The sequence below is a fragment of the Lepidochelys kempii genome, chromosome 10 (genome assembly GCF_965140265.1).
Source record: "Lepidochelys kempii isolate rLepKem1 chromosome 10, rLepKem1.hap2, whole genome shotgun sequence".
Lineage (NCBI taxonomy): Eukaryota > Metazoa > Chordata > Testudines > Cheloniidae > Lepidochelys > Lepidochelys kempii.
Genome location: NC_133265.1, coordinates 61,233,762 through 61,247,804, shown reverse-complemented (window position 1 = coordinate 61,247,804; position 14,043 = coordinate 61,233,762). Strand labels below are relative to the sequence as shown.

The following is a 14,043-nucleotide window of genomic DNA, read 5'->3' as shown; positions in this document are numbered from 1 at the left end:
AGTTTGATTGTATTTTAAAATGGACACGGTCCAGCTGGTTTCTCTTACTGCCAAATGTCACATGGATTTCAAAAAATGTTTAGTGTTGCCATGTAATGGATTAAGTGATAAATTCTGTTTTGAAAGCCATAGTAACACTATTCCCTCCTTTTTAGACACTGCCAGAAGCCATGGGGAACAGAGCAGGATTTTACAGCACATTCAGGCTTCCTTCAGGATTTGGTTTCTGATGAACACAAGTGCTTTTTCCTGTCAAATGATACAAAAACATTGGTAGTTTACATGTTGAGTACATCCTGCCTGTCTACAGTCGCAGCTGATAAAATGTACACTCACTAATGATTCTGTTGGAGATACAAATATTTTTCTGGATCCTAAATTGCAGTTTTTGTGGGGAAAGGTTAATATAAATTGCTCTCCATGGTTTCTGCCCTTTTAAAGAGCCTGATCTCAACTTACATATATAAGATTTACAAAGGAATGTTTACAAAGAAATTGGGAAATAGTACAAAAAAGAAAGAGAGTTGTCAAAGCAAAAAGGAACAAGACTTAACCCAAGTCGGACAGACAAAGAATCCAAAGTTTTCAAATACTTTGAAAAGCACCGTTAAAAAGATTGCAAAGTGTTCATCTGCTCGCAACTTGTCAGCTGAAGAAGAGGAAGGTAATAAAGAATTTTCACTTTCTCCAACATTCAGTTACAGAGTTGCTATTGCCAATGGACTACAAAAGAGTATTTTTGTAACAAACAATAATAATGAGGAATTATTTCAAGATATCTCTTCAAATGATAGTTCATATTCTGAGTCATTAAGTGAAGTAAAGGGTAGCAGCAGGAAAAAGGAGTATTTATCACATACAATGCCTGTGAGACGCAACAGAAAGAGTTTGAGCAGCCTTGCTCCATCAGATGGGAGCTCTGATGGTGAACGTACTTTGCATACCCTAAAGCTAGGAGCTTTACGAAAACTAAGGAAATGGAAAAAGAGCCAAGAGTGTGTCTCATCGGACTCAGAGCTGAGCACATGGAAGAAAACATGGGGCCTAAGAAGCAAGTCATTAGACAGAACTGGTCGTCACCAGAAATCCAATGCCCTTGAACCAGGTTTTAGTTCAACTGGGTGTATTAGTCAAACGCATGATGTTATGGAAATGATCTTTAAAGAACTTCAGGGAATCAGTCAAATTGAAACAGAACTTTCTGAATTAAGAGGACACGTAAATGCTCTGAAACAATCCATTGATGAAATTTCTAGTAGCGTAGAAGTTGTACAAAGTGAAATTGAACAGTTGCGAACTGGATTTGTGCAGTCCCGAAGGGAAACTCGAGACATTCACGACTACATTAAACAAATAGGCCACCCAGGAAACAAAGCAAGTCTTAGGTTTTTAAATGTGCCTGAAGACAGGTTTGAAAATATTGAAAATGTGGTTTACAGAATTTTAATAGACAGAATGGGGTTCTCAGAGGCACAAAACATGATTAAAATTGAATTGGCCCATAGATTAGGGCAACAAAGAGACTGTCCCAATGCAAAGCCTAGACCCATACTTGTATACTTTGAAACAGCACAACAGAGAGATTTAATTTTAAAAAAATCTTATAAACTTAAAGGAACCGGCATTGGAATTTCTACAGATATCCTTTCCCATGACATGAGGGAGAGAAAAGAGAGAGGACTGCCTTCCTCTCAGACATATGAAAGTATGGATATGAAACCAGAGCCCAAAACTAAGAAACATGACTGGGTATCACCTGATGACAGTGATAAAGAGCCGGAATCGGATATAAATAGGAATAGTTATGCAAAGATATCAAAATCAGCATTTCAGATAAAAGCGAGCACTACAAAGGGAAGTGTGGAGTCTCCAAATACCAGAATCCCTAGTAGGACTGTTGGTGGCAGCACCTTTCCAAATAAAACAAATTATGGTGAACAGTCACCAGAATTTGACAATGTGGATCAGCAATCAAAGACCTACTATTCAGATATGCCACCTGTATGGCATTCACAGAATGATTTTACAACTCCCAAACTTAGCCGTTCTGAGTCAGATTTTTCAAAATTGTGTCAGTCTTACTCTGAGGATTTTTCTGAGAATCAGTATTTTAGTAGAACGAATGGCAGCTCACTATTGTCTTCCTCAGATCGAGAGCTTTGGCAGAGAAGGCAAGATGAAACGTGCAACTGGTATGGTAGCTCTCAAGATCAGACTTTTAACCAAGATATGCAGCTTTATCCAGAGCAAAATGAAGCTGAAAACACTGAAACAGTTGACAGTGGTGTAAGCAATGGAGTAATGTGTGTATCTGGAGACAGAAGCCATTATAGTGATTCTCAATTCACCTTACATGATGATCTTTCACCATGGAAAGACTGGAATCAGTTGGATCAAGGCACAGACTTGGGCCTAGATTCATCCACACAAGAAGCTTTTGCTTATGATATGAGCAGCCCTTCAGACCAACAGATAGATTTTGGAAAGTGCCAAAGTTCTGACCTCCAGGATGATGCTGAAAGCTATGACTTTACCCTTGGTGGTAATTCCCCATCATGTCCCGGCCTTGACAGTGAAACACAAAGTCAGTGGATCAGCCAATATGATGATTATCAGGAAACAAATTCTAATTCCCTTTATCAAAATCAAAACAGATTGCCCATGATGTATAGAAGTCAAAGTGAACTACCAAGTGATGAATCGGAGGAAGCACCTCCTAAATCATGGCATAGTCGACTAAGTATAGACCTTTCTGACAAGACATTCAGCTTTCCTAAATTTGGATCTACACTTCAGCGTGCTAAATCAGCCCTGGAAGTGGTCTGGAACAAAAGCACACAAAGTTTAAGTGGATATGATGATAGTGGGTCATCTTTTATGGGGAGATTTAGGACTTTATCCCAGTCTACTGCTAATGAATCAAGCACAACCCTTGATTCTGATGTTTATACAGAGCCTTGTTATTACAAAGCTGAGGATGAGGAAGATTTAAGTGAGCCAGGTGGTGAGAATGAGACAGATTACGTAGAAGTAATGGAACAAGTTCTTGCTAAACTAGAAAATAGAACTAACACCAATGGAACTGATCAACAGGTACAGGAGTATGAACTTGAACAGTTTTCATATGAAACGCCATACGCAACACTACAAGAAGATGAATATGACCAGCAGTTTGACAAACTGACCATCGAAGATGGGTTGGAACCTGCAGAAGATATAGCTGCTGAAACAGAAGTCAGGGGAGATGAAAATCAAAATATCCCAGTGATGCCTATTGAAATTGCAAAGAAAAAGAGACTACGCCCATCATTTAAAGACGCTGCTTTAAAAGCCTACAAGAAGCAAATGAGTGAGTTGGAAGAGAAGATCCTTGCTGGAGGTACTGATTAAATATTGTCTAGTAAACAAACTTTGCTGTCATAATTAAAGATTACCCTTATTTTCTATATAGGGCCCAATCCTTCTCCCATAGAATTCAATGACAGAATGCCCATTGACTTCAGGAGGAACAGTTATTAGACTCTTTAATAAAATTCATATTTTCAGTCTTGGGGTGAAATCCTGGCCCTACTGAAGTCAACGGGAGTTTTGCAGTTGAATTCAGTGTATTCTTAGACTATATTCTGGAAGTCTGATTTGAATATGCTTTTGTTAGCTTTAATATGCCACACAGATGATTTAAAAACAATTTAAATTTTGTATTGTAAATGAATAGTGGATGAAAAATCAGCATTGTTTCATTAGGTTAAACTCTCAGTTAAATTGACTATGTAGTCTGGTTTTAATTAATACATTTTCACACAACTTTATAAGTGGAATAGCTAGGAACAACCCAAAGTGTTCTAATATGACAGTATTTTTCCAGCCACCTTTCATATAGATGATTGGTTTTATGCTCATCTTGATGACCATGTAGGTTAGATCTCTGAGCAACATAACTTTCTATGCTACCTTAATTAGTATATAAATCATTGGTCTGAATTCTGTTCTTAGTTAAATTAATACAAGCCCATTGAAGTTTGTCCTGAGATAATAATTAAAAGGGGGAAAAGGTATATGTGATATCTTCAGTGTAAAGAGAGGCTGAGGGAGCTGGGATTGTTTAGCCTGCAGAAGAGAAGAATGAGGGGGGATTTGATAGCTGCTTTCAACTACCTGAAAGGGGGTTCCAAAGAGGATGGCTCTAGACTGTTCTCAATGGTAGCAGATGACAGAACGAGGAGTAATGGTCTCAAGTTGCAGTGGGGGAGGTTTAGATTGGATATTAGGAAAAACTTTTTCACCAAGAGGGTGGTGAAACACTGGAATGCGTTACCTAGGGAGGTGGTAGAATCTCCTTCCTTTGAGGTTTTTAAGGTCAGGCTTGACAAAGCCCTGGCTGGGATGATTTAACTGGGAATTGGTCCTGCTTCGAGCAGGGGGTTGGACTAGATGACCTTCTGGGGTCCCTTCCAACCCTGATATTCTATGATTCTATGATTCTAAATGAAAAATATGGGGCTTGTATCATGCTTATGTCAGAGATTGCACATGCAGACACAATATGGTCCACTACCTTTATTTTCCTTATTAATGGCTCCATACTCAAATATCCTTTCAATGGGTATATGATTATAATTACTGTAGTAATCCACAGAAGAGAGTCCATTCTTAATATTTCATATTTTGAATCTATTCATGTACTTGGACATTCACAATTAATTAGGACTACATAATTACTATGACTAGCAGATGGTAATTGTCACCTTAACTGAATCTTTGCTCAGTTGCTAATAGTTGCTATGAAAAAATATAATCTGATATTTTCACTTGAAAGATGAAGAATTGTGCCTTCAGCTAAAGAAATTTATTTTGTAGTAATTAGTGCCTCAGAAGCTTTGAATGTTATGAAGTTCTTTTGTACTTAGAAAACTATTTTTATAATAAATGTGCAGTCAAATTGAAAATATGTTGCATAGCCAAATAAGTACCATTCAACTAGACTTCATGTTGGATTTAAATAATAACACTTCTCATAGGTTGGCATTTTTCAGACATTTCTTCAATACTATGCTAGAAACCAGATTCTGTATTTATGGAAAATGGGTCAGCAGTTTGACATATATTTTCGTTTCTCTCCAGGCTCATTACTACCAACCAAAACTTAAAGACAGTAAAAGTCGTTAATCAGGATGCTTAGAAAATATTATTGAATAGGGACAGGAAAAAGGTTAGAAAAGCAATTGTTAAGGAAGCTATATATAGAGAATATAATAGAGTGAAACCCATATTAAAGACCACTGCTAGTAGACAGAGCCCAGGTCTTAGAATATAGTCCCAAACAAATGAAAAGTTAGATATGTGTTTTATCTCCTATGATCAGCTTTCTGAAATGCAGAAAAAGTGATCCCTCGCTCACTCCTGCAAGTGAAAGGATGTCCACTGAAGGCATTTAAATAGAATAAATCTACTGAAGGCTTCCTCTTAATCAGAAATCTGGTATTTCTATTGTAAATTCTTGAACCATTACTGACGGTATGTTAAAATCTCACAGAGATGGAATTTTTGTTCTGTGTACCTGGCTATTCGCCTGGCTATTCACCAGTGTGTGGGGATGGGGGCACCGAATCCTATTCCCTGGATAGAGGACTGTGGGGCACAGAGCACTCACATAGTTATGGCATATGAGGCCCTGGGCTGTAGTTTTGGCCAGGTCTATTCCATGCACCACGAGGAAAGTGCATGGGAACCAGAAGATCTGTGTAGTTGGCAGACCAGCTGGTGACATTGAGGCTACTCCCCTGGCCTGTCCACGACCCCTGTGAGCACAGAGTGAGCCCCCTCAGAGATTGGCTCTGCATCATGATGTCTGTTGTTCAATAATGTCTGAATGGTTCCACTGTTTTGTCCTTTCCCCACCCACAAAGGGAGGACATGGATTGCACCCATAATTGGTCATTGTTAGTGGTTAGGATGTAGGAATTCTCAATTCCTGCCCTTTATTGCACCGGGCCATATTTTCTAACAAAACCTAACTGCCCATTGTGCTTGGTTTTAATGGTTGATGTAATATTTTATGTTAAATGGGCTGCTTCACTTGGATCTACATGCTTACAATATACCCTGAATTTACATGTTTCTAGAATACCCAGTAGTATTGCAGGAGCCCTGATTTTAAACTTGCAATATATATGTAACAGTTGGGATCTTTTTATTTTCAAACTTATGTTAAAATTTCCTTCTCTGTGTTTTCTATTTGCTGAGTGACATACTGTACTGTTTCAGCCAAATCTCTTTCTTTCATTATTTTTCAATGAGCAGGAAGATGGTGGTACAGTAAGATTTTATTCCCAGATAAGGGAAAGGCATTATTAGAGCACTTTGTATCTGTATCTGAAGAATGATGTCTTTTTAATACCATTTTCCCAAAGAAAGAAAACATTGAACTCCAATTTGTGTTTAAATTACATGGAAGTATTGAAGTATTTTAAAATAAGTATAGGAAACAAAGAAGCATATTAAGCTTTATAGCGCTTTGCCAGGCTGCCAATTTTCAAACCACTTTTGTTTTTTAGAGGCTGACGCTTGCCTGGCCAAAGAGCATTAAAATTCAATTAGCTAATTAAGCAGGATAGTTTGGGGCATTACATTTATATTTGCAGTAACCAGTCATATTTTTTAAAGAAACGTGAATAATTTAGGGCTGCATTACTTCTGCGAATAGCTTGTTGATTATTTTCCCCTGTAACTGTGATTTATATCAGCTTGTGATTTCTTATTAATGGATAAAAGAGTGTTGGTCTCAGTTCAGCTGTTTGAAAGAATCCTTACTATATCACCAGCGCATAAAGCACACCATTTAAAGATTCTCTCAATCTCTTCTTAATGGCCATACGGATTGATGGATGGCATGTTGCTCAGCCAGAGATACTACTAGATAATATAATAGTATCATTACTCCAAATTACTCCAAACAGCAAAGCTCAGATAAATAAGTACATTCTGTTGTTTCACTCCAGTAACTCATGAGCTAAAGGTCACCAGGGATCTTTGGATATAAATAAGAATTCCTCTATAGTGTTCCCATTTGATGGTCTCATTCTCTCTTTATAGCAAGAGAGATAACACATACAGTGGGCTCACTGCAGATTATTATTTATTTCCACAAGTTCCTGTTGACCTGCTGCAGTGAGAGTAATCAGATGTATGTATGAGAGGGAAAGTGAATAACACAGAGATAATCATAAGATTTAAAAGTTTTATAAGCTCATTTTAGGATGTTTTGTACCACAAACTACAGCACTGTTTGTGAAACCATCCAAACTCAAGATGTGTATGCTGTGTAAGAATAGATGGGTACCAAGAGCAGTATCAGGAAAATAATGCCTAATAGTCTACTTCAGACAATATTTCATAATCAAGAATTATTTTAGCTCTTTGATTTGCTGCTATTTCCTTTCTCCTAACCTGTTAATATTTGTAATAATCTTGTCAGATTTGGGGGGCCTATACTGTTTCCTCTCCCCAGGCTCCCTTTCTGCTCCTAACTACATGTTCCCTAACTATTCCCCTTTTCCTTCCTCTCTTCTGTTTTCTGAAGCTCTCTCAGAGAGGGGCTCTCTGGCCAGTACCAGTCCTCTCCCCTCTGGAGCTAACACTTTGGGGATCAGATCCCAGAGATCCAACAAATGCAAATCTGGTAGAGGCAGCTTCTGGTGCAGGGGCCATGTGAGGGGTGGAACATGAAGGATCAGCGTAGCAAAGTTCCACTAAGTCAGAAAGGCAACATAACCAGTGTGTTTCTACTGCACAAAAGGGGAAGACTGGGTGTGGGGGGAACCCCATCAAAGATGAGAGTGGGCTGGGCATGGTCAGGCCAGGGGACCTGCTATTGTGTGGGTCCTCCAATTCGGCACTGGAGAAGAAGTGTGTGTGAGTTCATTGGGCTGGAATCACCTCTGCCAAGAAGCTAGGAATGTGCTCCACAGGCGTGAGGAAGGATTCCTGTCCCTGTGATGCATCTACTTAGTGCCAGGCCCATCTACTCAGACTGGGAACTAGGCTCTGGGTTTGGCTATTCAAATTTATGTAATGATTTTTTCCACCTATTGGGGGCTTAGTCAGTCAGACCCTTCCTACGTAAGGAACTAGAGGATTTATGGGAACTGTACCATGATCTTTGAAGCCCTGTAAGGCTGGGTGGAGTGGCTTTTCCACTCTGTTGGGTTTCTGGTGCTGCTGTGAGGAGAGGGGAAAAGTAGGTTCCATTAAAAGGCAAATGTTTCCATACAATTACCTCATGCTGGCATGAGATAACACAGTAATTCTCCCTACGCTTACAATAGGACAGCTGTTCTCAAACTATGGGTTGGGACCCCAAAGTGGGTCATGACCCCATTGTAATGGGGTCACCAGGTCTTGCATTAGACTTGCTGGGGCCCAGGGCCAAGCCCGAGCCCCAGGGCCGAAGGCCAAACCTGAACCCCAGGTCTGAAGCCAAAGCTCAAGCCCCACTGCCTGGGGCCAAAGCCCAAGGGCTTCAGCCCTGGGTGATGAGGCTCAGGTTTTGGCTTTGGCCCCCATGCCTGGGGTGGTGGGGCTTGGGTGGGCTCAGGCTTCAATCCCCCCCTGGGGTCATGTGTGTCATTTTTGTTATCAGAAGGCGGTTGCAGTGCAATGAAGTTTGAGAACCCCTGCCAAATACTCTAGTATCTGAGATACCACAGTGCAGTAACAGTGAGGAAATAATAATGCTTTTTAATAGTGAGTGGCTGTGGATTGTGCTGTTTTGCATGTCTTTTGCTAACCTGAGAGATAGAAGCCATTATTTCCTTGCCTGAGATGCCAACTCTCCTAGGGACGCTGGAGGCTAACAAACCCTGTTGAGAATAGTTTGTCTTTTTTAATGACTCAGCCATCCCCATGATCAAAAATTCAACTGGCATCCATTTGGGAATTTCATGTCTGGAAATATAGAGGCTCAGGGCTGGCATTGCCACCTTTACTTTATGCAAGAACGTTGCTGCTAAAAAATAAAAAACAGCATTTCTCTTTAACTTAATTCTACCTAGCCCTTGGCTTGCGTCATAAAATTATCACAGTTATGCTTAAGGAATCCCAAGTTTTCTGGCTGACATTTCTGTGGCTTTAAAATGATATAAGTTTTGACCTGCCATGGATGGCTTTGGGGTGAAATGCACCCCTGGGCAGAGGGCTAGCACAAGTACTATGCACCACTTCGGGTCTGTTTTGAAGGCTTAAGGGGAACTAAAGCTATACATAGATCTTGAGCTGGCCCTGACACTGGGGTGAGGTTCACTCATAATGATGTAATGACGTTTGTTTTTTAAAAAATCCTCTTTGAGATGTTTTTTTCTGCACAGAGCCTATTGGCAATTTTCATCTCTCCAATCTCAGGAAGACTCTCAGTAAAAAAAAAATCCACTGTTACTAACTGAATAGGTTGTATGCTGTCTTTGTGTTATTCTGAAAGAATAGCCTGGACAGAGGAAAGACTTTAGAAAACAGAAGTTGTTAATGATACTGAGCAAGAAAATTTTATCTGTCGTGCCTCAAAATCTGAAAGTAAAATGTTCACTGGAACAAGGTTTTACTTGTATTGTACCATATACCTAATGGATTTTGGCCTGGAGTGATGGAAGACATGGTGACAGTCTGATATTATCCTTTGGTATTCTGAACAAACCCTATGGAATTAAGATTGTCTATACTTAAGTTTGGTCCTTTAACTATGCTGGCAAAGGTAACGTGATGCTCACACATACGCCAACACATGCACCAAGTGTGGAAACGGTTATACTGATATAACTTTTGGGAATCCAAATACACTATACCAGCATAAAACACCTTTATAATGATGTAGTATTGTGTAGACAAAGTTATATCAGCAAATAAATCACACCCCCTACCCAACATGGTTATACTGGTAAAACTTTTAATGTGGGGATCAGCCCTGAAGTCTAAGTAGTTGCTGTGCTAGGGCTGCTGAAACTGAAGGAGAAGATCAAGCAAGTGCTTCCTGGTGGAGGAGGTTAACACGTTGTGGCCGAGAAACAGTTATGCAAACATGTGTCCACCTTGTCACATTTTCTCCTCTTTCTGATAGGCCAGTTGTGATTGCTCCTAAAAAGGAAACCTATGTGCTAAAAGTCAGTGAACATTTCTGGAAACTTCTCTTCCACCATTTCATATAAAAAAAGATACCCCCTTTAACCGCAGGGTGGACACTTGTAAAATATCCTGAGTGTCATGTGCGAATTCTGAATTTTTAAAAATAATCTTAGAATTTTAAGTTTGAAGTTGTCTCAGGTGCTTGAGGGAGACAGAGAGACAGTGTAATAAAGAGCCAATAATGGATCATTTTAAGAGGGTCAACTCCTAGAGTTCCTTCTGAAAGAAGTGGCTCTCTGATGGTTGAGTTTTGTGTGAATGTAGAGAGAAACTGTAAATTTTAAAATTTTAGATTTTCTGTGGGACTGATCCTCAAGTCTAGCTGAACTCAGGGCAGGAACCAAAATGAGAAGGGGTAAAAGGTGGCTTTGTGCTATCCTGATATCTCTCTACTCCTTTGATCTTGGGGCAAACTGGTGGCCAGTTTGGTTCCCAGAGCATGTCAGAGCAGCCTCAAGACTGTACTAACTTGTATCTTCCTGCAATGGTTATCTCAGCACCAGGGATGAGCAGAATGCAGCAGTTCTCCTGCAATGCCACCACCTCCAGCCACCGTTCAATAGACCCACAATGTTGGGGATGTATAGAGCAGGGAAATCCCTGATTAGCTGGTTCGACCGGACACGAGGGCAAGGATCTAGTGCAATGTTGAACATAAATCTAATAATCTGATAATTCAATTGAGTTTAGATTTATTTTCCTGTTCAATGTACACATGGTGATATAAAATGAAGTGGAAGAGATTTGTCTCCATTCAGTTGGAAGGCAGTATGTATGTCCTGTTTGTTTAGCAAAGTCTATTAAAATTATCTCAGATTTTATATTAGTTTGCATTTTTATAACAGAAGCATAATTCAACCAAATTCTGTTCACCCCAGTCTTTACAACAATGACAGTATTCATCAAGTTATTGGCATTTAAAATACTTTGAAATGAGGAATATAGATTTTTTTTAAAGAGTATTCCTGCAAAGTTCTGTGGCCTTTCAGTAGAAACATTTAAAAATATATTTACCAGAGCTGAAAGAACACCTGTGCATGAATGTCAGTTTCAAGGACATATTTATAAATTGCACTGTGCTCTTCTGTGGAAATGAGCACAAATTAATATTTTATCTCCAAGATAAAAGGCAGTTTCTGTTTTTAGTTCCAAAATATTTAAGCATTTTCCTTAGATCCCTGTATTTTAGAAATGAAAAATACTGCATAATTTTAATGTAATGACTTCGGGATAAAAGGGATCCACACAGCTATTTCTTGGTGTGGAAATTAAATTATCTGAATTACTAGAATTATACAGAGCATGTTTAATCCACCAAGAAAATAAAGACCCAAACATGAAACATTTTAATGACCGGAAAAATATAAATTGGTAAATAACTCATAGTATAGATGGTCCCTATTCTTTCTTTCTGTGATATTTTGAAAGAAGCCGAATATTACAAACCATTGCTAGGCTCAGTAGAATTCTCTGTTTGATGCTTGTGCTTCATTCACACTGCCTTTTGAGTGCCATATGTTCTTTGGGCCAAGTTTTGTAGATTGTCTATTGACCGAATTTTCATTGATTTCAATGGGACTTCTGCACATAGTGAAGCTAAAGAAGTAGGCCCTTTGATAAAAGAACATATCTATGTACTCCAAGCGCCAAACCCTAGGTCCTTACTCAGGCAAAACTTGAATAAAGATTATGGACTTTGGCCCCAAAATCTGTAGACTATTCATTAGCTAACTTGTTTGTGCAGAACTCCTGTGAGAACTACAAACTCAATGTGGGGGACTAGCAGAAGCCCCTATCTTTCTGCATTACTCCCGATGTCAGAGACTCCCACGTCTGCCTCCTGACCAAGTTGCTGCCTGATCTGATAGCTAGCAATGTCTCTCTAGAGGAGCTGGCCCACAAGAGGCAGCACAGTTGGGGTCTTCTGCCCTATGTAGTGCTGGGGGTCTCTGAGGTCTGGAGACCTAGTCATACCCTTGGCCCTGGTCCTTTTGTGGTGTGAACAAACAGCTATGGGCCTACCCACTGACCAAGACCAAACTACACTATGCCAGCTTCCAATGGTGTGTCAGAGGTCCAGAGACTTTACAGTCCCTGGCTGGGCCATTCCCTTGGTGCAGCTATCGATGCTGATGGTGCAATTTCTGATTGCACTCTGGAACCAGGGGAATGACTGGGGCTTTATGCTCTCCTGCTAGTAACCACATTTTGGCTCAGGAAGCCTCGCTGTGCCAATCTTCCCCCTCCTTGGAGGAAAATGTAACTGTAACTTAAAGTGTCCACGATTCTTTATAACTTAATGATCTTAACACCATTTCCACTTTTTCCAATTGAACATCTTGAATTTTCCCTCTATCTTTATTTTTTGTCTTATGCAAATTAAAAAGTGCATAGTTTGATTTGCAAAATGGAGAGAGGGAGCTTTCTAGGTGAGAGGGATTATTTTTTACTATTATCTAATAAATTACAATTTCCTCTTCCATATCTGACCTACTGTATAGTATGTAGAGAACAGTGCCCCTGTTACACATTCAGAGAGACTGCACCAATAAGGTTTGGCCAAAGTTAAAACAATTCTTGAGGGATAGTTTCATGTTCAAACTAGGGCTGGTTCCAAGTCCTAAAGCTTGCATCCAGAACTGATCTTTCCACATTTAGGGAGGGTGTTTTGATCTACGATGAAATCCTGGCTCCAATAAAGTCAATTGGCAAAGTTCCCAGTGACTTTCACAGGGACAGGATTTCACCCCTTGTGCTCTGGTGCAAGCTCATCTCTATACCAAACTGTGTAAGAGTTCTGAAAAACAAGATAAAAGTATAGAGAGAAAAAGGGAGAATTAACCATAAAGTATAAAAATATGAAACCTCTTATTTCCTCTCTTTCATGGCACCATGCTATAGTGTTTAGAGGACATGACCAGGATCCAGAAACTTCTGAATTATATTCTGGCCTCTGCCAGTTACCAGCTGTGTTGCCTCAGCAAATCACTTTGGACCATATTTTAAAAAGTGACTTCTAAGTGTGGGTCCCATTTTCAAGAGTTGCTGAGAACCTCTAGCTCCCCTTAAGTTTAAAGTGAGCTCTGTCTTTGAAAATTAGATATCTAAAGTTGGGCATCCAAAAATTAAGGTATAAAGGATCAAAGGCCCCTTTTGAAAATGTTGGCCTTACCCGTTCGGTGCCTCCTTTCCCCATTCTGTAAAATGAGGATACTACTACTACAAGGGTACTAGGATTAATTACTTAGCATCTTACAGATAACTGAAATTGTGAAGTGTTGCATAAATGCTTACTAGTATTTTTGTGGTTTCTTTTCCATCCCCACTTCCCCCTAGAAGCTAATGTGAAAGTAGATCTGTTGCCAAAGGGAGGTATATAGGTGCAATGCTTTCCCTGAAAAGATCTTGCTTTCACCTGCAAGCAGGAGACTGCTGCATTTTCCCTTTATAATGCTTCTACAGTTGAAGCCTTCCAGTATGCTAATCTTTCATGTGAGTGAGCCTAAATTCCCTAGAGGGGGACACAGAAGTATACATTCATTCTGTGTAATATATGTTTTAATCCCTCACCTGCTGACTTTGGCAATCGTATTGTATCCTATTTCTGCAACCATAACTCACTACTTTTCTTGGCTCGTTTAGCACAAGAAGGAGGGAAAGGAATTAATGCTTCTCAAGAGACCTCTAGGTAGTGTTGATTCTGGAAGTGCTGATTGGGAGCTTCAACGGGCAGGTTGGCTGGCATGACCTTTTATTATAAAAATAAGCAAACCTCCAAAATGCTAAACACTTGCTTTAAAAACAGTGAAAGAGGGTGGAAGGACAAGCAAGGTTTCAGCTTTCTCTTAACACACCTGCGTAAAAGTCCTTGTA

General features: G+C 39.7%; 1 protein-coding gene across 4 annotated transcripts in view; it reads left to right on the top strand.

Moving 5' to 3' along the window:
• Positions 1-14,043, top strand: part of UNC13C (unc-13 homolog C) — a 427,801-nt gene that overhangs the window by 15,711 nt on the left and 398,047 nt on the right. For all 4 annotated transcript variants that reach the window (XM_073303829.1, XM_073303827.1, XM_073303826.1 and 1 more), the window contains exon 2: positions 156-3,379. In XM_073303829.1, coding sequence (XP_073159930.1) covers positions 421-3,379 — 2,959 coding nt within the window. In that variant the 5' untranslated portion in view covers positions 156-420. The remainder of the gene's footprint in view (positions 1-155; positions 3,380-14,043) is intronic.